At 33.4% G+C, this 22,933-nt stretch overlaps 1 protein-coding gene and 1 pseudogene across 1 annotated transcript; both read right to left on the bottom strand.

Moving 5' to 3' along the window:
* Positions 1-764: 764 nt before the first annotated feature.
* Positions 765-3,749, bottom strand: LOC128185083 (multimerin-2-like). Its single transcript, XM_052854762.1, has 3 exons — positions 3,105-3,749; positions 2,049-2,177; positions 765-1,497 (listed from the first exon to the last, which is right to left on the bottom strand). Exons 1-3 carry the CDS (start codon positions 3,712-3,714, stop codon positions 1,100-1,102), a joined length of 1,137 nt encoding a protein of 378 aa, XP_052710722.1. The 5' UTR covers positions 3,715-3,749; the 3' UTR covers positions 765-1,099.
* Positions 3,750-9,129: 5,380 nt separating this feature from the next.
* LOC128185084 (uncharacterized) lies at positions 9,130-22,490 on the bottom strand (annotated as a pseudogene).
* Between the last annotated feature and the right edge of the window lie 443 nt (positions 22,491-22,933).

Below are 22,933 nucleotides of genomic sequence, written 5' to 3' on the forward strand. Positions count from 1 at the left end.
ATAATTTTATAAATTGAAGTCATCTTTGGGTTCATATACCAAATAAAAACATTCTAAAACAGTGGAAACGAATTTAATTAATATTTTTTAGTATAATACTTAATAAATATACACCACATTATATGCATCCTTTATTTAGAAATGTGAGTGTTACTTTCAAAATTTTATGATTTAAAAAAAAAGAAGAAATTTTATCATCATATTAACAATGAACAATTATCATTCAAACTTTTATACTATACTTTTTTGTTACATAAAATATCCGATTTTACTTTATGAAAATCAAAGAAAGAATGATGCTTTCAGAATGCACGTTCAATTTTTTTAAAAATCAATTTAGATCTCTTAAAATCGTAATCACTTTCTTTGATCAACGAAAATATATCTTTGTGCAAGTCCGTAGAGGCCCTGCTCTCAATTCGATTGATTTAGCAATAATCAACGCAAAATAAACAGAAAAAAGTACAAAGACATCACCCAACGGCGTGAGCTGTCCTTTACAAAGCTAAACGATGAATCAAAAGCAGTTTTCAATGAGTATATTCTTACACCGACATGTAGACCATTTCACTCAATCGCGCAAGTGTCTTTTTTACCTTGTATGTTTAAATCACAATTGATTGTTGTAGGAAACAGAGGGAATAACATACGCGCTGGATGCAGATATTTTCTGATGAATGCTCTCTCTCTCTCTCTCTCTCTCTCTCTCTCTCTCTCTCAGATATATTCTCTTAGAAAGTGACATACAAACACACAAACCAGGCATTTGACGAAAAATAATAAACGTCTGTGCAGGAGGTATTGTATGCAATTTTTAACAAATTTTATGCATTTTTACCAGTTTTTGAATTATTCTGGTGTAAAATGGGGCATGGGTTGTTATAAACACAACAAATATATCCATTCTTATACATTTTTATTACATCGTAGAAACAAACACGACTTATTATCTAATGATCAAAGTTTTTCAATTTAAATATTTTGTGAAACGTGTCAATTTAATAAAGTTTGTTATAGGATTATTAAAAAAATAAAAACAAAACAGCTTGGAAGAAAGATGCCACAAAAATTGATATGGTATATATTATTGGAAGATCTTCTATGAGGGAAGAAGAAACCCTGAAAAAGTTGTAACTGGTATGCTATGACTGTAATAGCCTTTTCCGTGATGATGTCTCACCCAGACACTGTCTCCCTTTTGGAGATTCAAAACGACCATGTTAGTTCCGGTCTGGTATGCAGCAGCGCTCTCTCCGATCAGTCGGACTTTCGGCACGTTGTTCAGTACTATTTCTAATCCTAGATACTGCTGAAGATATTCAAGAGCACTGACATAGAATACGTAAGTCCCTTTCCCGGGAGAGGTGAAAACCCCTGAACGGGGGTTGTATCCATTTCCGACATTCGTTATGACCACATCGAACATCAAAGTCCCGCTATTCCAAGTTGTACTCAAGGTTGTTACTGCAGCAGTGAAAGCTACTTCTTGTTTTGGATCTTGAAATGAAAAATGTTTACGTAATAAATGTATATTCATTATCTAAGAAAAAGTACATGTAGTAAACCTATATGAATAAGGAAATTTGGGACACCGTGAGATACGATATTAATGATATTGATGTTATATTGATGAAAAAACCCATCTCATATTCGAGATCAAATCTTATTTTTTCAAATTTGAAAATAAGCATAATTTGACAATAAACGCATTTTAAAAATGTTTATATCGGTAAAAAGATTAATCATTCGTTTAGTTAGGATCTTGCAGATCAGTATCTGACGCTTTTAACGCTTCGCTGCTACATGTGTATACATCAACATTTTAAAAGGAAAAATAAATAAAAATCATTGTCTATTTTAAAAGAAAGTACCTTCTAACATAATTGCCCCGTCTCTCATTAAACCATTGTTCAAATGGCTCTTTTTAATACTAACTAACTATCAAGTCAAAACTTTATACAATTCTTTGCTCGCCCTTTCAAATGATAAAATATTAATAGATTATAACTATAATTGTAATAACACAATAACAAAGGCACAATGCTCACCACATGTAATGCCTGTCTGGTTATTACGGAAAAGTTCCAAAGATGATACAGAAGCCGATAACTTCAAATGGTCCATCTGGAATTGGTTAATATCCGCCTTAAGAGCCCGTGTGGTGTTATGGATATTTTCTGTCATATGTAAAATGAAAATACAATCAAAGTACTGAAGAACTGACGGGAGTTGATTTTGTCGATGTTCATTTATTTTAAAATCAATGATATATTATTTTGCATGACAAGTACATGTATACGTGTTTTCTAATTTGAATTACGCATATTTTTATAACATGAATCTTTGAATTTTTTCGACTAGAATGTCAAGACACCTCCGTGTGAATCATGTTAAATAATATTTAAAGATAAAATTAATTCAATCAAACTATGTATCAGTGGTAGAAATATTTCTCGAAAATTGTATGGATCCAAGCAATATTTAACTCTAGTCTCGTTCAACCAAACGCTCGGCTGACACCGTAAATCTCCGACAAGGTTTTACGGAGACAGCCGAGCGTCGAGTTGAACGAGACTATGTTGAACTCTGGCGTAGGAATACATACATCTAAAAAAAAATATTTAAATTGTTCGTACCATTTAAAATCTGACAATTTTTAAGGTATTTGTAAATAAGTTTCCTTGAAAAACAATGCTTTAGCATACATTACATCGAATTCATCAATTATTTTCAAGAACTAAGTCTTGTCAGGAGCAATGATTTGTGCTGAGGTCCAAACACTGTTTCACTTTCGGTTTGTCCGAGTGACTGCATAGGAGAGTTGATTAAAAATCAACTCCCAAAAATTAAACAAATTACCACTGAGAGATCCATCAACATTATTATCTATACATGTAATTTATTAACGTTCAATAAAAAGGCAAATGTAGATTGATTTATCCGAAAAAAAATTGTTTGGTCTCAAAAATTATAAAATAAACCATTAACATGAGTGCTGGTTAAGTATGCATGGTTTTGTATGTTTTTAACTGTAACAAAAAATCCAATTCTAAACTGGATCCATTTTTGACTAAAGCATTCCAAACGGGGGAAAATATACTTGCCAATAGTTTTCATATGTTGTGTTTTCAGTTCCAAGAGCGCTGCTGATTGTTTGTGTTCGTTGTTCGCTATTTCTGATTTTATATTCTCCGTGGATACATTAAAATACTGAACCAGCTTTTCCATTTCACGATAGCGATCATTGATATCAAATAACGTTATAGTCAAATACCTAACCTCAACTTTCACATCGGTTACACGTTTTGTAACATTATCCAAGTTTTCTTTGAGTTTTTCTAAATCATTTTTACAGAAGGCACTGTGATTTTTCAAAAAAGAATTCTCCGTTTGTAATATATCTACCTCTTTTTTAAGTTCAGATATTTCATGATCAGTCGATGTTTGAATCGTAGAAATCATGTTTTCGGCCACAGTTAGTTTTCCTTGTAATGTCAGCATATCTTTCATAAGCGCGTGAACATTCTTGACTAAAGTCATTCTGATGATGGTTTCCTGGTTTAGAAGCTGTCTAAAGACGTCCACATTGTTAGAATCCAACGTATCAAGGTTGGGACTTGTTAAGTTTTCTGTTTCATCATCTGTTACCACAGACAGAGTGGAAGTTTGGACTAAATTAAGAAACGCAAACACTAGAACTCCAGTAGCAAGCATTCTGACAAAGTACTAACAGGGTTATTTCGATTCCCTTTTGCTTATAAATAACGACCGAGTCACTAAAGTTTAGTACTTTTGTCGTGAAACAATTGAAACGTTTCTATTGTTTTCCTAATGCCCACTTAATTAAGGAAAGTAGGCGAGTGTTTATCAAAGAAGAGAAGTGGAAGTTTGGACTACATTAAGAAACTCAAACACTAGAACTCCAGTAGCAAGCATTCTGACAAAGTACTAACAGGGTTATTTCGATTCCCTTTTGCTTATATAACGACTGAGTCACTAAAGTTTAGTACTTTTGTCGAGAAACAATTGAACTTTTTCTATTGTTTACCTAATGCCCACTTAATTAAGGAAAGTAGGTGAGTGTTTATCAAAGAAGAGAACGATAAACTAACACACTGCGCTCATTCTCTAAGCATTTTCAAATTGTTGAGTCGTCAAAAGTGTACTGTAATTATTAAGGATGCGATTACTCAGTTACAACATTATTTTGCGCCTTTAATGATGCATATAACGTCAAAACAAGCCTTCTGTTGATTTTTTTAGACGAGTATCGTCAAAGTAAGCACATAGTTGTAATATTATTGTTAATGTTGTTCCATTGAAATAAAATTTGTTAGTTTTCTAGGATTGTTTAGAAATAACTGACACATTTACTTTTATTCCATTAAAAAAGATTAAGACTTGGAAATTCACCAGAAATTAAACCAGGGTAAATCAAGTTATTGTCCGTAACAACATAAGATGATTTTTTATAAGTGACTAGGAACAAAATAATACTCATTGTTACATCATTTAAACGCATCTCGTCACTTCATTAATTTTAACAACTTGGAAGAATATTTATTTTATTTCTCCTCTTTTGTTTTCATTTTAGGAAGCCACCATTTCATTTCTCTCTCCAATTTTGCTGCTAACCCCCCAACCCCCGTCCATTTTTTTCGCAGCAAAATTTTTTCTTTAACTTACATATAAAGCTGAATTATAAGGCATTTTCCCTCCCCTTTTTGGGGACTATGTAAAAAAAAATTGAAATGAAAAATTGAAAATAAGAAAATTAAGAGTGGAATTAAAGTTATCGGTACACTACCCCCCCCCCCCCCCCCCCAATTGAATAGGGATTTTCATGATTTCAGAACGTTTTATTTATTCATTTTTTCATTTTGACTTGTCAAGATATATTGGGCGAGTCTGACCTTACTTTCAAAAACGATGCTACATGCCTGATCATATATAATTTGATTTTTCTTTCAATAACTTACAGGTTACAAGTTAGCAGACCATTTACTTTGTCTATGTACCGTCGTTACATGTAACCAAATATTAATTTTTTTTAAACAACCGTGGTTCATCATTCCTCGGTTTTTTGTCGTTATCAACAAATTTTAATTTTAGCCTTGCGTGTGGCTTCTTTAGATTTGCTTAAGAAAAAGTAAGTCCAAATTATTTTCAATTCAATTTATTCCAGCGTGAATCGTAAAGTGGTTAAAAACAAAATCGAAGTTTAAATCTAAAAACCAACACCAAAATCAAGAATCTAATCAGCATTGATTTAAATGGGTCAATATGCATTAAGGCAACAAATAAACAATTCTGATCGGGTCTGTCCACCTGCTACGCTCTCTCGTCTATATTTACAGTATCTAACATAATACGGTCTTTACCAAAACGATGCATACCAATCACTAAACAACACAACAAGTTGTGCGTTTATACAACAAACATGCAGGTTTTATTGCTATAAATATTTTCGAGGAGAAGGTTCATTACGATTATACTGATAATTATACAAACTGATATTCATAAAGTTTGTCCTTGCCTCGTATTCCGTATAAATACCACAAACCCGCAAATTCCACAAACCCGAATTACAATACTCAATTGAAATTGCTTATCATCAAATTGTTCATAATCAGATCAAGTGTGAGCAATTTCTTGTTTCGTCGTTTGATTTCTAGATCTGGAAAATTAGCAACTCAAACACAATCAAAAGATTTAGTATGGCTTAGCAATATTGTATCTAAATATACTAATCCAATATCATTAAGGTCACTGTATACATATAGCTTTTTGGTTTAAAATCATAAGTGTAACGTTTTACATCAAAAAACGTGTCTAAAAGTCCAATACAATATACCCTGGTCCTAAAAAAATGTTGTTGGATTATAAACACTTTGACTGTGAAATGCAATTGCTTCCCAACAGCTCTGATCGTGATTGATAGACGTAATAATGCATAAGAGAAATTGTATTTTATGTATATTACAATATTGCAAATTTTCTAATATTCCAAAACAATAAATCTACACATTAAAACAATATTTCCAAATCAAACACATAAGGACAGATATATAATAAGTAACTTTGTTATTCAAAGTCTTTCACTTTCACTATAAATAGCTTTTTGTTAATTCCTTTTCATACACACACGATGTTCCACATTACATGATCATTCCAATTGGGGTTTGGTCCTTTTACCAGGTAGCTGTTCATTCCATTCATAGTATAACATGTGATAAAATTTTTGTTTAAATTCAGGCTGAAAATTAAGAAAATCCGATATTCAAATATATTAATTTGACAGTTACAATACCGACAAGAATGTACCTTACTTCAAAGATTTAAGCAAAAAATTAGTTCTTTTCCTGTGCAAACTAATTTAAGCCATTATGTTCATATTAATTCAAATTTAACTTATTTACAATACATGTACCAGACAGATTGTATGTGAATAGATAAAGAACACATTAATAAATTACATGTATATACTCATACTCTAAAAGTTGGTTAAAATTTGATGAAATGTTTTTTGAAAACGCTTTAAAGTTTATCACTGCATCAAGACCATTACTTTTTTAAGGCACAACGTCGGAAGATTGCGATGTAAATGTATAGTTGAATTGTTTGTATCAATCAACTTGATTGTATATTACCACAGCTTATGGGTTAACATATAACAGGATTTTGAACCGCAAATGATGAGTTCCAATCCGCTGGACGCAGCATTGTTAAGGCGTCCCGATGCTAAAATACGGCTGGAAAACGATATTATTTGAATCATGGCAAAAATAATTTTACCGGGAGTATTTCTTTAAATCTATGTTACATTTATTGACATCGATGTTAAACATTATATTTGATGCATTTTTGTGACGTCATATGTACTTCGTAATCACGTGACAGGCGAATCCTAATATTGCAAATGATCTAGTTAAAACGCATCGGCGCAGGTGATTAATGACATTAAATCATACATATTTTTAAGAAAAATCCTTTGTTAAGTCATAAACTTTGAATTTCTTGCTTGGGAAAGAAATAGATATTTCGTTTATAGAAGATATTGTTGAAACATTCCACAAAATCATCAAAATAATGCAAATTTTTACTATTCAAAAGCGATTTACAAAAAAATGGGGTAAATCCGTAGGTTTCCGCAGCACGATTCACATTGGTACTTATATTCTCTACCAATTTTACGTAAAATATTCTAAAATTGTGTTGATCTTTCACCTGCGCCAAGCTGGTTTTACATGCATTAAAATTTCTTCATTCGGTTGTTTACACGTAGCAGGGAGAGTCTCCAAACCACTAGTTTATAAATAGTCTTTAACTTAAAACGAAGCTTTAAAACTGCCGATTATTTGATACTGGTTTTTTATATGAATTAATTCTGTACGTCTAGAATTAACTGCAACATCTATATAAAGGAAACATGCGGTATTATACTGGTTTGATATAATTCACTTTAAACGTTAAGATACATTCCCTGAGAACTATCGACAGGAATGCAGATCGTGACGTCAAAGTTAATTATGACGTCATATCGTATGAAGTACAGACAAGTGACTTTCTACATATCGCATCGGGAAGCCTTAACATGCCCGCGGAGGCTTTTGTTTATAATTACTGAATTAGATATTTAAGTCTTATTTTTTAAATCGAAAAATGATGTATTTCGCGCTTTTTTGACTAACATATTTCTTTAGCGTTATGCCGTCTTTCATAAAAAGTAACCTTTTTAAGATGTAAGGAGTCACCTAAAAGACACAACAATTAATGGTGTTTTAAAAAAATTAATGACAAATAAAGGAAAGAAGGATATATATACATGTATTTTACAAACAAAGAAAAGCGACGTATGAATTTCTTGGATCTTGTTAAGGTTGAATAACACACAGTAAGTAACAACTAAAGCCCCTGCAGGATTCGAACTCGGGTTGAACGGATCACAAGCAACAAATTATCTATCCGGCTGTGAGGTAATTTATATATTGTCGTCCTTTTAATTAAACAAAATGTCGTTTCGATCAGAGGTCAGCTATTTTGTGTTGATGTGTTATTCCACCTTAGATATATATATATCTCCAATGACTTAGCATCTTAGCATACATACTCGTGATTTTCGCAGCCAAATACACCGCTCGTAAATAGGCATCGTCACACAAGTACCTGGTAACCCTTCGATTTTGTTACCCCTGAAACTCGTGGCCGACATGTAGTGGTGTTCCTTTCGTTGTTTTTTGGATTTTGTGCATTTAATTCTTATTTTATGTACATATTCTGTTTGTAAATAACGCATTGACCAGTATATTTGATATGACTTTTCTCCTGACTTGAGAAAAGTGCATAAAACTTGATATTTTGATTGCGACCGAGTAACACGGCGAAGCTAACGGTGAGACTCTACAGCGAAATAAGAGGTCTGTGGCTTACATGTATAAATTGGGGTTGTAGGGAAAGAGGTGCTGAAAGAGAAATATGGCGGACAGTGCCTATTTACGAGCGGTGATCAGCTTTCAGTTTTTATGGCTTTGAATCATATCTAATGACATTTAAATCATTTCATACAAACTCAGTGTCTTGTTCTAATTTTAAAAATAAACGATTAAAGACAAAATACCACTCATTTTGAAAAATAACTCTTATATTATACCATACGGTTAAAAGGTCAAAAATTTCCGAAAAAAAGAAAATAACTGTCTTATCAATCCGACTGAAATGCTAGTCATTACAAAATTTGCACTGTTTCCGATAACGAAAAGTTAAGGGGCATTAACAAACTTTGATTCAACCAATCAGATTGTTGCTTTTTCTGTACCTAATGTTTGGACAAAATTTTCACAATTTAAACAACAAACTCATAACAATATTAGTTATAAGTCGACAAGTTGACCAATTTGGCAATAAATGATACTATAAAATTCATTTTGACGTCGAGGGACATTATTCCAATTTTTTCGGCGTGAATCCTATTTCCGCTTTGTTCGCGACAATTTTCAATTCACGGGAAAGATTAGATGCAAAGTGGTGGTTCTCATAATAGAGTATCGCTCTTTGTTTGTAAAGTATACAGGTATGTGTACGGTGAACTGTGTTTAGTTAGTATTGTTCCGTGTTTTGTTTTTCCTCTTGTTTATAGAAAAACCCGGTCGTTAATATTAAAGCAGTGTTTTAAGATGTCTATTTTACATACATCACTGTACGTAATAAGAATGTATCTAACACTTAGGAATGTAAAGAGGTCACCGCTGAAGTTGAGAAAGACCGTGAAAAGAGTCAATCAAATTCAAACCTATGGGAAAATTATGGGACGTATTTTCTTTAACAACGGTCTGATATTGGTAAATATGCAACAGAGGACAGCGCCACTGCAGTTTTCATATAACATATGCACCTATATTAGAAAAAAAAATCAAATGAAATCACTGTTAATGGGATTAAAAATGACTATTTGCACTAAGTAAAATCCGAAGATTGATCCCACAGAAAAGAGAAAGACATCTGTAACTTGGCAAGGAGGTAAACAATTATGTTTAGCATTTTTTTTTCACAATTATAAATCTGGCGGAGTCGTCAATACTGCTCTGATGATCTCCGCTTGACGTTGGGTAGTTCTTTCCGTGGATCACTCCCTTCTACAGAACAATGCAGGACACATCGATATCACACTCGCTTTGGTTCTTTCCTTTAATAGTCTATGAACTAAGTAGAACGCAAGGGAAACTATGGTCAAAAACGTTCTCAGAGTAAACATTTCGTTAACGAGAAATCTAAATTCTGATTCTCAACTGAGTTCAGAGGGCAATGGCTGAAGAAGTTTTCAAAAGAGTTACAACTGAGATGTTTTATTTTCCTCAATTACACTTCACATATTTAAACAATTTTGAATTATATTTTCATTGTTACTTTGAAATATTGTACATTATAATTGAAAAGGTGGTTGCTCCGATCGGCAGAAGCTTGCATAATATCATTAACTAACTATAACAGATGTGAGCTCTATTAATTTTGATAAGATGTTATACATGTAAAAAAGCAGTGAGAATTTCAATCTAACGAAAAAAGAGACTAAGACTTAATTTTAATAAAAAGAAGTCAAGATCCTCTATTAAATCAGATATAGAGAGAAAGAGGTTAGAGAGAGGAAGGGGCAAAAATGAATTATCAAAAGAAAATATCGATTTAAATGATACCTGTATAGTAGAATGCTTCGGCTATTTTAGCAGGGCAGTCGTCTTCCTCCTCAGCATCAATGCAAGCGAACGGTTTTAAGAACGGTGGTAAATCGCTGTCTCCATTTAAATCCCGTAAAATTACAGGAATTATTCTTAAATTAAAATTCTGGTCATAGGCCATTTGAACCGCCAGCCGGGCTTCCATATCACCAAAGTAACTACTTATAAATTCAGGGCTAAGAAAAAGCAGAACATTGACGCTTTTTTCCATCTCGCAATGTATATTCTCTCTGATCGATTTTCCAGGTATAAAATCAAGAACTGGTACCATGCATCGTAAATTAAATCTATTCTCAAGGTCGTTGGATATTTGTATGACCTTTGTTTCGTCTACGGCCGAATGAGCTATATAGAGATGATACTTTTTACCAGGAGGCAGTTCATAACACATCTTATAGTTTTCTTCTTTGTCACAAGTATTCTTCTGAGTGGCAGTCACTAGTGATACACACTTTTCTTTCATATCAGTTATTTCTGTTCGGGGTCTATCTTTTCTCAAGGGAATTTTTGCACTCTCTGCTCCCATGATTTCACTCACTAAATATTGAAACGGAATAAAAAAAAAATTAATCAAATCACATTTAACAAATAGAAATATAAATAAAGTTTACCAAATCAGAGATAATGTACAATGTAACAGTGGTATGAGTATAATAATCAATGTTTTGCACACAGAACATTCACAAAAGCAGCAGAGGTATCTTGAAATGAAGACATAATGCATTTATACTCAACATTTTTAATAGATGTCTAATTCTTTACCAGAAAATTTCTTTGATATAACAATGATACCTGATTTGTAAAATGCTTCTTTGATTTGAGCAGAACAGTCGACTTCCCTCTGTGCATCGATACATGCGAAAGGTTGTAGAAATAGTGGTAATTCAGTGTCTGCATTTAAATCCTGTACAAGAACTGGAATAATTTTTAAATCAAATTTCAGATCATAGGATAGTTGGACCGCCAATCGTGCTTCAACATCACACAGTTTGCTTTTGAAAAACTCAGGGCTCAAAAGTAGCAACACACTGACGCTTTTCAGCAGCTCGTGGTGCATATTGTCACATATAGTTCGGTCAGATGAATAATCGCAGGTAGAAATCAAGCATCGGAGAAGAAATCTACTCTCAAGGGCTTTACCAATAAGTTTTGCCTGTGTTTCTTGTGCAGCCGCATGGGAAATGTATATGTGATACTTTTTACCTGGAGGTAATTTATACAACATTTCATTTTTTCGGTTTTTATCGCACACCTCTTCTTGGGCATCAGGTTCCATAAAAAGACAGTTTTTTCTACGTTTTCTCATTCTTGACCAATGTACCAAATCGTTCAATATGGAATGGCTATTCTTTGAACTTGTCAGCTCACTCCCTATGAATAAAATAATAAGTCGAAATCATTTTCACCTTTTCTTAAACGGACTTGTACGATGTAAGGACAACTATTCTGCAATGAACGGTTAAAAAAAAGTTTTGCAATCATTTGACCAACTGTAATACACAAAGATTACCAAAATTTACTTTATCATAGAATGAATTAATTACACCCGTAAAATCATCCTTGTTTGTTGGCCGCACACAACCAACAATGTGATACAAAACAAAATATTTGTAGAATCTAGAATATTTTTCCATTACCTCCAAAACATGACATAAACGCACTTATCCTACCTATATGGTACAATGCCTTGTTGATTCTGGCTGGTATGTCTGATTCCCTTTGTGCATCGATGCACTCAAAGGGTTTTAAAAATGGTGGTAAATCGCTGTCTGCACTTAAATCTCGTAATTTAAGAGGAATTATTTGTAAGTGAAAGTTCGGGTCATAAGACATTTGAATCGCCAGCCTTGCTTCCACGTCACACCATAAGCTTTTAAGAAAGCTGGGGGTTAGAATCAGCAACACATTGACACTTTTAAGCATCTCATGATGTATATTATCACAAATCCATGTTCCAGGCAAAAAATCGCGACCAGAAATCATACATCTAAAAAAGAATCTACTCTCAAGATCTCTACCAATTTTTAATGCCTGTGTTTCGTCTTCGTCTGAATGAGAAATATATAGATGATATTTTTTTCCCGGAGGCAGATCATAAAAAATAGGGTGATATTGTTCCTTATCACATGTATTATTTTGAGTGTCACTTTCCAGTAGATTGGTAACTTCATCAATTTTGCATTTGGAAGTTGATTTCCTTGCCGAGTGTCTAATTTGATTCATTGAAGGTGTTTTATTCCTTGCACATGTTCGTACATAATCTATGGATAAAATCAGATTTTTATTAGACTCGTAACTATTTTTATGATAAAGTTTAAGCTTTGATAAGTAAATTTAACTCTAACAAGTATTTCATACAACTGTAATAGACGAACATTTTTTGGGAACGTTTTCAAGATGTCACATTTAATCATTACATGAGCTTGTGGTTGTGCAGAGTCATTGTTACATGTATAAATATACAAAACATTGTCTTGTTTCTGATTATGGATGATTTGACTTTCCCAAACGTAATTATACATTTAAGTAATGGGCAGCATGTCATAAAGTCATAAAGGGTTTCATAGGATTTGATCAAAAGACCAAAGAAGTTAATATTTTTGGCACAATGCTTCCTTGATATAAGGGCTTTCATGTTTGTTTAATTTAGGAACTTGTTTCTTTTTAAAGTAAGGATAATAAGGAAAGGGTGTTGGGTATTTTGAAAATATTCTTCTCCAGCACCACTACACCAATTTCAACAAAACTTGGCAAAAGGCGTTGCTTTAAGTTTGTTTATTAGATACAGGACCAATCTTTCTTCAATGGAGAAATAATAAGGAAAAAGTAAATATAGAGTTTGATGTCCAAACATCTTTTCCCAATTCACTATGCCAGTTCAAACTACGTTGGTACAAAACATCCGTGCGAGAAGGAATTTCAAGTTTGTTCAAATGATCATTAAGGGTCATATCCTCTTCAAAGGGGAAATAATTAGAACAGAGTTAAAGCAATCAATGAATGTTTCAAAACAAATCTCCAGAATCACCGGGCTAATTTGAACTGAAATTGTCAAAAAGTATTATTGATGAAGGAATTTCAAGTTTTCTTCAAACAAGGTGACAGTTCTCTTTCAAATGGGTGATAAGAAAAAATAAGTCAAGATCCGGTTAAGAAATATACATGTAAAACTCCTCATCTACAGAACTAAAAAGCCAAAACTAAGCAAACTTTGACATAACTTTAATGATGTATGGTAGTTTTAAATATGTTTCAATCGTGACCCCAGGGATTAGAAAGGGACCCTATCGAGTTAAAGTTCTTGAAAGAAATTAGAAGAAAAATCAGTTCAATAACAATTCTGGATAATCGAAAGGCTACTATAGATTAAAATAGAGCTATAATATCAAATTATAAGTTTAAAGGTATTGCTTGAACCCATCTTGATAAAAATTAGGCGGTTGGTGTGAGGACTTAAATTAAAGAACAACATATTATCAGCTAGCACATAGGGGTTGTGGTGAAGAAACAAAGCCTTAGAATTTTGTAAATTAAGTTTGTAAGGTTAAAACCAGAACACAAGTCTATTATTACTCTTTATTATCGGATTCATTTACATTATATTGTTACAAGATGTTTTTCCTAAGTTGAATGTGGTTTTTGGGTGGATGGCACATAGTTTGAAAGTTAAATTGAATTAAACTTACTAGAACAATAAGCTAGCATAACTTTGTTTAGAGTTTGTTGGCTTGGAATCAACTAAAATAAATATCTTGGCACTGTGCACTGTAAATGTTAAACTGGATAGCCTACCTTTGATTCCAATCAAACACTGTTACTAGCTGATTAGAGTTATGATCAATGTTTATCAGATGACCAATCTGGCCCCTGGGACTTTTGTTTAACTCTACATTAAAATAGATCAAGTTTTCTGAGGAGATGGACCGATGACACCTTTTGAATCAAACTAAATATGGGCTGATTTTAATGACGACCAGTATTTTTGAAAATAACAATTAATACGTTATGAAAAACTATAACACTTGTATTATCATACACAAGAATAACCTGCAATATATTATAACTTGCACTAGTTTTAGGATCCAACTTTTATGGCGATTGCTAATTATTTAGAATATGAGAATGCACCGTCATATTCCGTTGAACTATATACGCAATGCCGAATAAATGCCGGTCAATAAAAATTAAGGCTAATTCTCACAGAGGTACAGTACATAAGATAAACAAAAGCAAAATTGATTTTATATTACCGATTGCCAATCTTCACAAAAGTTGTTTAATGCAAAAATCAAAGAGATAGAAAGCAAAACTAGAGACGAGCTCGTTGCAAGCAACGATTAGGTCTTCCGTCGTAGCTGCGTCATACTTGTGACGTAATACAAAAATTGATACCTGACCATGGTGCAATATTAGATGTGTAAACACTGTGTAAAAGAAACAAAGTACATGTATATAAGCAAATACAGATCTTTCAAAGTTGTCTGAGGTTTGATTCGCCGCATGTTGTTTTTTTGCATGTGCATTTTATTTTGAGAAACTTATCTAATCATCATAATTGACTCAATATACACAGAATATGGACGACGATTATAATCACACAGTGGGTATGCCCGGTATGAACGTAAAAAGACCAAACATTTTACTCGCATTTTTAATCGAAAGCAAGGGCCAATGAATCTTTTAGAATGTATGCGGAGATCCTCGAAATTTTACAGGGGGTTCTGAAGAATAATTTTGTTTTTTGAGGGGGGGGGGGGGGGGAAGGGGCATGCGCGGATAAGAAAAAATTTCCTGGGGTGGGGGTTGAGTGTCTGACGGTTATTTGAGTTTGCCTGGGGATGTCCGAGGCATATTTTTGTAATTTTATATTGTACATGTAATGGAAAGAAATTTTGCGTGGGTCTGGAACCCTCACCCTACTCTTCTAGATTCGCACATGGGGAACCGATGCCGGTAATTTAACGGTAATTTTAACCCTTTTTATTTAATTAATCATTTTCAAAATTATCGGAATTCCAATATTACCTTTAAACGCAGTTAAAACTTAAAATACGAACCATTTAGTCTCGGTGAGTATTCGGCCAACATGCGTCCGCGTACGAAAGAAATGGCAACATTCAAGAAATTTGGATGGACGATCTGGGTCCTAGGTCGTCCATCCGATTCTTTTTCAGACTAAGAGCTACAGAACTGCACTTAGAGAATGTCAAACTGATTATGTCAATTTATTTTGTCTCAAAGAATCAGTTTTTTTCAACAATAAAGATTTACCTTAAAAACAAAAGGAATCGGGCACAATTTTCAATGTTAGCATTTTACAATTTAAAGGTCTAATAAAATTTTGAATGAAGTTTCAAGATACTACTCTTCGTTGTTTTATACGAAATATTGCATGGAAAAAAGATTTACATCGCATATATATTATAGAACTAATTATTTCTCTTTTTTATTTACATCAAAATAAATCCAAGAAAAAAATCTAAATATTTTTTTTCCTTTATATGTGTTAATGAAAACGTTGGTCAGCAAGGGCCGGTTCTATGTCGTGCAAGCACCTACTTAATAGATTGTTACACGGATCTACCACGATGACAAATATCGAAAAGGCAATATTGTGGGTGAAGGATGAAAGTGTAGTTTGTTTTTTAGGTTTATTTTTGATAATTATATTTATCTGGATCAATTTCCGTTATGAAGTCAAGCATATATTTTCATATTATTATTGACTTAAAACATGTTGGAAAAAAGAAATATTGTATCAAGCAGTTAGTTATTATGCGCAGATCATGCATTCCTCTATGGTTTTCACAATTGCATGTATCAGTTACTACACGTTTTTGCTTACGGAGAAATAAATTTCCAAAGAGATGATATAGTTATCAGTTAAGTTCCAGATTGTCTTCTGCACATGCAAGCACGTGTGTAATCCTGATTTAAAAATAGGTATAATGGCCGGGGGGGGGGGGGGGGGGTCATCGCAACAAAATTGTGTATTAGCGTACTAGAGTGTACATTGTTAATTAATGATTGATGTTGAATTGTTATTAACAAACAAAATCATAAATTTATAATAACATACACTAAAATGCCAGGGAGTTCTGCTGGACGCGATTTCATTTGTCTTCAATTAATAGGGTGTAAGGATGCCCGCCTACTTAATACATATGCTCACGCGTCAACCGATTAAAAATGACTGTATTTTGGATTTATAAATCGTTCTGAAACATTCGATGTGATATTTCGTTGTTAAAAATTCAAAACTTTGAACGATTAAATTTGTTTTTATACCTACCCCGACCCTCACGGATAAATCCATTCAGATCAATGGAAATTTCATTTACAAGACTCCACGCCAGAATCAGAATGTCTCATTCATTAATTTTTTCCTAGTTAAAGTGGACGAGTCCAAAATAGGAATAGAATAGGAATAGGAATACCATGTGAACATATGCCGTGAATGCAGTTTACTTTGCGTCTATTATTTTTATTTTGAGAGTCCTTTTTATCATGTTTATCATGGCTTGAAAATGACGGAAGGCCCTTGAATGTTGTTATCTTTATGCAGGCACGTAGCATCCTTTTTGAAAGTGGGGGGGGGGGGGGGAGGGGGGGGGCAGACTCATCCAAAAATTCTTGACAAGCAAAAAAAAAAAAAAAAAAAAAAAAAAAAAAAGACTTTCCCAAAATCTTCAAAATCCTAATCCGGAAAAATTAGTTGCTGTGAGAAAAAGTGTATTGGGGGGGGGGGGGGGGCACCCACAAGCTTGAATTAATAATTGCATGACGATGCATCTTTAATGTGTCAACATTTATATTCATAATTGATGAAAACGTTATATGGGATGTAATAAGCAACAATGACCAAGATTGTTCAATTAAAAGGGCTTTTCACATTGCACGTGTGTAATCCTGATTTAAAAATAGATTGCCATATTTGAAAGGTCAAAAAAAAAAAGAGGGAGGTGTCATCGCAACAAGATGATACACATTGTCGAAGTAGTACAATGTAAGTAATAGTTGGTGTTGGATTATCATCATTAACAAAGAATCATCAGTTTGGATTAATTAAAACAAATATAAATTCATATAATTGGAATATTTACTGGAGGGGCTACGTACAAGTAATTCGCCGAAGTGGGGTACGTGTGACCCGATTTTCGATCAATTGGGCGATTTCATTCATCTGGAAAAGGGTTTCACTCGCGTGTACAAATGTAAATGTACATCAAACAATTGCTAGTCAATTAAGTGTGTATGTTAATTGGAAGATTTCTTCTAAAACATTCAATCCAAAGTATAATATATGTAGTTATTAGTTGACACCCTCCCAATGGATCTATGCCGATGGATCTATCTGAGATTTCAGCTGTTGCGTGAATGGTAAAGAAAGACTTCGCGCCATAATACGTCTCATTCATAATTTTGGCTCGCCGATTAGTGGGCGAGTCCAAGTAAGGCAAGAGCACATGATGTGTAGATGGTCTTACCCACTCTATTTTCTTAACTGGTCATATAATAAATAGAGATATCATGGATCTTTCACTTTTGTCGGAGCATGTAATAAATGGAACCAAAAAATAAAGTAATTCTAATTGAATTAAATTGAAGTTAAAATGTAAATACCCCCTCCCACCTACGGATTAGGATTTTCAAAATTCCCCATTTTTTAAATTCCTTGTCACGATTTTTTTTGGATAAAGCTGCCCACCTACCCCCTACCCCCCCCCCCCCCCCCCCCCCCCCCCCCCCACACACACACACACACTTTCAAATAACGATGCTACATGTACGTGTTTGAATATCCTTTCCTATATGGTTAGAAATAACAAAATGTCTTTGATTTTGCATCTAATATATAACAAATTCAATTTTCAATTTGGCTGTTTGAGATTATTCGATACATGTACATTCCTAAAATGATTTAAAATAATGAAATGATTTAATTTCCAGTGATATACAGGTACATGCACTCGATCGAAGAAAAAGATTGAAATTGCTTCTAAACTCTGCACGTTCATTTTAATAATTTATGATCCGCAGCGAAAATTAAATTTAATTTCTTATAAGATAGCCTAATTGATACATGCATGCTTCCATTGAATAAATTTGGGTAGTCAGGCAAGCTTTTTGGAAAGCTATTGCTTGTATAATATTAAGGTCAGACGCGACCTTCATGTATCTTCCATTTTTTCCTATCTCCACAATGTGAATTAAGATTTCCACTTTGTTATTTCATAATTAAATTTTTAGGTAATATGATTTTTTTGGTTTGGATATAAAGTGTTCAAATTAAAATATATAGTATGACTTAACTTATAAGCATTCAAATGCATTTTGCGTGCTATTTTAAGGGAATTTCGAAATATTCTAGCTCCAAAACGAGCCTGGTAATGTACTCTAAATTTTTTGGAATTAACAGGTTTAAATGTTAATAAATAAGGAATGAAATATCAAGGAAAATTATATAAAATTGAGGAACGTCTCGTCTGTCCTTAATTAAAATAATATAAATAGACATCATAAATCCCATATTAAACGACATATAACCACTTGAATCTGCACGTCTTTTAATGAATTTATGAACAGCGGGAAATTCTAAGGTAATGTTAGCTGCAAGTCTGTACAGCCCTTGTATGAAAAATTTCGGATGGTACTCAATTTTTCCAGACGGAGAGCTACATATATGCAGCTAAGGTAACTAATAATGCTTCCGATGAAATACTTTGTTTAGTAATGCAAGGTTTTAAGAGAGCAAGACTTATTTGTTTAAAAAATAACACCCTAATACTTCGCATTTTATTCGCTGTTTGTAGAACAAGCAGAACCAGTATCAGTTCGATCCCTACCGTATGTACATTGTTCGAATTTAATAGTCCTTGCATTGCATTGCTTTGCATGTACAAAATATCTTTTAAAAATTCAACACCGAAAGTGTTTATCTATATGGCTATTAATCTATATGTACATGTACACATAACGTACACATGTGATTCAAAATACCCCAAACGGAAAAATTCACTTATTGAGTCTACATTTTATAGAACTTGCAAAAAATACATTGCGGGTCTGAATGTTTGTTAATGTGTCAATCTATCAATATACAGTTTGTTAATTTTTTTCGATTGCTGAGGCTACATCGTTTTTGATGAACATTGAACAACATTTTTTCCATGCCATTATTTCCACGGAAGATAGCGAGTACAATTATAAAGCACAATTTATTTAATTATCTCTTTAATATTGTGTACTAGTATGTAATAAATAATTTATAAATTGCTGCCGAAGGTTGTTTGGTATTTTCGTTTGTAGATGCATTGCAAGTAAAAAACGTGAAACGCGGGGCAAGTCATAATTAATATCCCTAATAACCGTTACTTAAAAATAGCGGCTTTGGATTCAAATATTATCGTATACGAATATTAAGTTCACTTTTTAAAATCATCTCCACGATGATAATATTATATCCATCGGAAATCAGTATTTTGTTTTGCTTTAAAAGAAATGTTCTATCGGGAGCAATCCCGCGTTCGTTTAAATTGCCAGCGTACATTTGTCATGTCAGTTATACACATTGTGCTTTATATGACGGCCGTGTATACGTACTGTAGAAAAGCTGAGTTTAATTACCATGCATTCGAACCATTTTATTAACACATCTCCCAGTACTGAAACAATTCAAAATGTCTCTGTTACAGTAACACAGTGGGGCGTTAAACATGTGTACGACCAGCTCTACAAGCATATGCACTGTCGTCAAGGCGACGGCCTGAATACAGCTAGTGACTCTTTTATCGATCGGTTACCTGAGTCTCGTAATGCATCTAAATATAGAAAGGGGCACAGTTATGAAACAAACAACAAAAATAAGGTCAAAGACGTTCATCTTTATGAAATGAATATGTACATATGAATAAAAACATTTGGGAATTTTATGTAGAAATATTTTTGCGCGCTGCATGTATCAGTTAGTGCATTACAAAAAGCCTTTTCATAACCTCCTAAACGTGCGCACCCCCACAAAAATGGACCGAACTGACAACAATTGTTTCTGCAAATACTGGCTATAAATTACGAAAACATTAAATTGAATACCACGGAAGGATTCAAAATTAATTTCTTTACAACTTTGCTACAATAATGCATTAGAAATTTGTATTCCTTTACAAGTTATTGACAAGAAACTTTTGACGCATCTAACTCCCTAATTATAGGGGCCAGCCCCTTTTTCTGTATACCGAATGAAAGGTCTTGGTAAGACCAAGATCTTTTAAATTACATGTTATAACAAGTTTTTATCAGGTAGAAAACTAACACGGAAAATACGCGAATTTTTTTGAATTTTTTTCGTACCTTTGTTTCAACATCTATACCACCCCTTTTATTTGCATTTAAATAATAAATAAAATATATCTCGCACAAATTCAATGTATTAGCTTCCAAACCAGCCCATCTTTGAGACTCTGCCAGTCATCGTTATAGCTAAACCCCCCTGGACAAAAGAAGTCGTTAAATTTTACTAAAAGGGGAATAACTCAAAACTGGATGGGGATTTTCCTCAACTAAAATATGCAACGACAACATCACGCGGCATGTTATCAGTCCTGAAAATTTCAAAACAATCGGTGAACAAACGAGCGAGATATTAAGGATCAAAGTTGGCGTCTAGAAGAAAAAAAAAATAATAAGAAATTTGAAAATTTTTCAGAATAATAGTAAGGTCTTCCGTTGGAAACGGAAGACCTTAATAAGATAACGAAAGCGAAAGGGAATGTGAGATCACGGTTTAAAGAAATTGGAAAATATATTGATAAGGTTTGCAGTATTACCTATCTGGTAAAAGGCTTCATTGATCTTCGCCGGACAGTCAGATTCTTTCTGTGCATCAATATAACGGAAGGGTTTTAAAAATGGTGGTAAATTACTATCTACATTCAAACCTCGTACAAGAACAGGTATTATTTTTAACTTGAAGTTTGGGTCATAACACATTTGAACCGCCAGCCGGGCTTCCATGTCACACCACTGGCTTTTCAAAAAGTCAGGACTAAGAAGTAACAGCACTTTAACACTTTTTTCCAATTCATGTTGAACATTAACGTCAATTGGCTTTGCAGGAAGAAAATCGCGATCAAAAAGCATACATTTCAGTAAAAATCTTCTCTCAAGTTCCTTGCATATATCTACTGCCAGTTGATGATCCACGGTTGAATGGGCAATAAATATATGGTACTTTTTACCAGGAGGAAGTTCATAAAAAATCTGGTTATCTATCTCTACGGTGTATGTATCTTCCTTTATTCCAGTCCCCAATGAAACACACCTTCTTCCATTTTCACATCTAAATGCTGATTTAGGTAAACCTGACCGGTAGCTTGTTCCACCCAATAGAAGTCTATCATTATCTGAAATTATATATTCCAAGTTATATATTTTATTATGTTTTTGTGTTATTTTGTATGATGAAAAGTGTGTGCGTGTGTGTGTGCGTGTGTGTGTGTGTTTCTTTTTTTTGCATGTTAAGAAACAGAGAGAAAAAAGAAAGAGATAAAGAGAAAGTAAGAATATAACAATTGTCACAAGCCTACGATCAATATCATAGTGTGTTTTACCTGTATGACAAATCGCTTCGATGATTTTAGCACAGCAGTCATTTTCTTTTCATACATCGATACAAACGTAATGTTTCAGTAAAGGTGGTAAATCACAACCCGCGTCTATGTCACGTAATATAACTGGAATAATTTTCACATTGAAGTTTGAATCATAAGACGTAAGAACCGCAATACTGACTGCTAAGTCACACAATTCGCTTCTAAGAAAGTCGGGGCTTAGAAGAAGCAACACATTGTCACTTATCGTCATTTGGTATTCTATTTCAGATATAATCACAACCCCAGGACTAATATCTCGGCAAGGTAACATGCATCTTAGTTGAAATCTCCTCTCAAGTTCCCTGCATATGACTAATGCGTGAAAGCTGTCTTCGTCAGAATGAGCAATATATAAGTGATGATATTTACCAGGAGGTAGTTCATATAACATTTTACTATATTGATCCTCTTCGTCATATGGTTCCTTTCTAGCGTCCACATAAAACAGGCCCATCATTTTCGATTTCTCTTTTACAAAGTTTCCAATTATACTCCCTAGACGTTTAATCGTTTCTGTCATTGTAAAGCCACAATATTCCTTCAAATTTTAGACCAAATGTAAACTTTTAACTCAACGTATGTTTAAAATAGAAATGATATCAGTAAACGAAAATACCACCGGACCAAAAATAACCATACATTGCTCATGCCTAAAGCTGTGTACAGAATACATTCCTGTGATAAGAGTTTTATTTTCAACCATTTAATCCGGGCACGTCGATGAATGCCGTATGATTAAATGCTTCCATTATTATAGCTATTTAAATCGTCGAAAGGCCGCTCCAAAATAATGATGTACATATATTTCTCTTGTGTTAATGATTTCTCAGGTAAAATGGATTTTTTTGACAGTACATATCCGAAAGATGAAGATACACATTTAAATGTTCCTTAGTTAGGTTTTTGACAAATTTAATGGGTCCATATTTCACAGTTACCTTTTACTCTTAAACACATGTTTTTATAAGACCCCTTCTCGATAGAAGAACAATCAAGAGTAAACACTGGTTTAATGTTGTGTTGTTAATATTTGCATTATTTGCAACCGTT

The sequence above is a fragment of the Crassostrea angulata genome, chromosome 5 (assembly GCF_025612915.1).
Source record: "Crassostrea angulata isolate pt1a10 chromosome 5, ASM2561291v2, whole genome shotgun sequence".
NCBI lineage: Eukaryota > Metazoa > Mollusca > Bivalvia > Ostreida > Ostreidae > Magallana > Magallana angulata.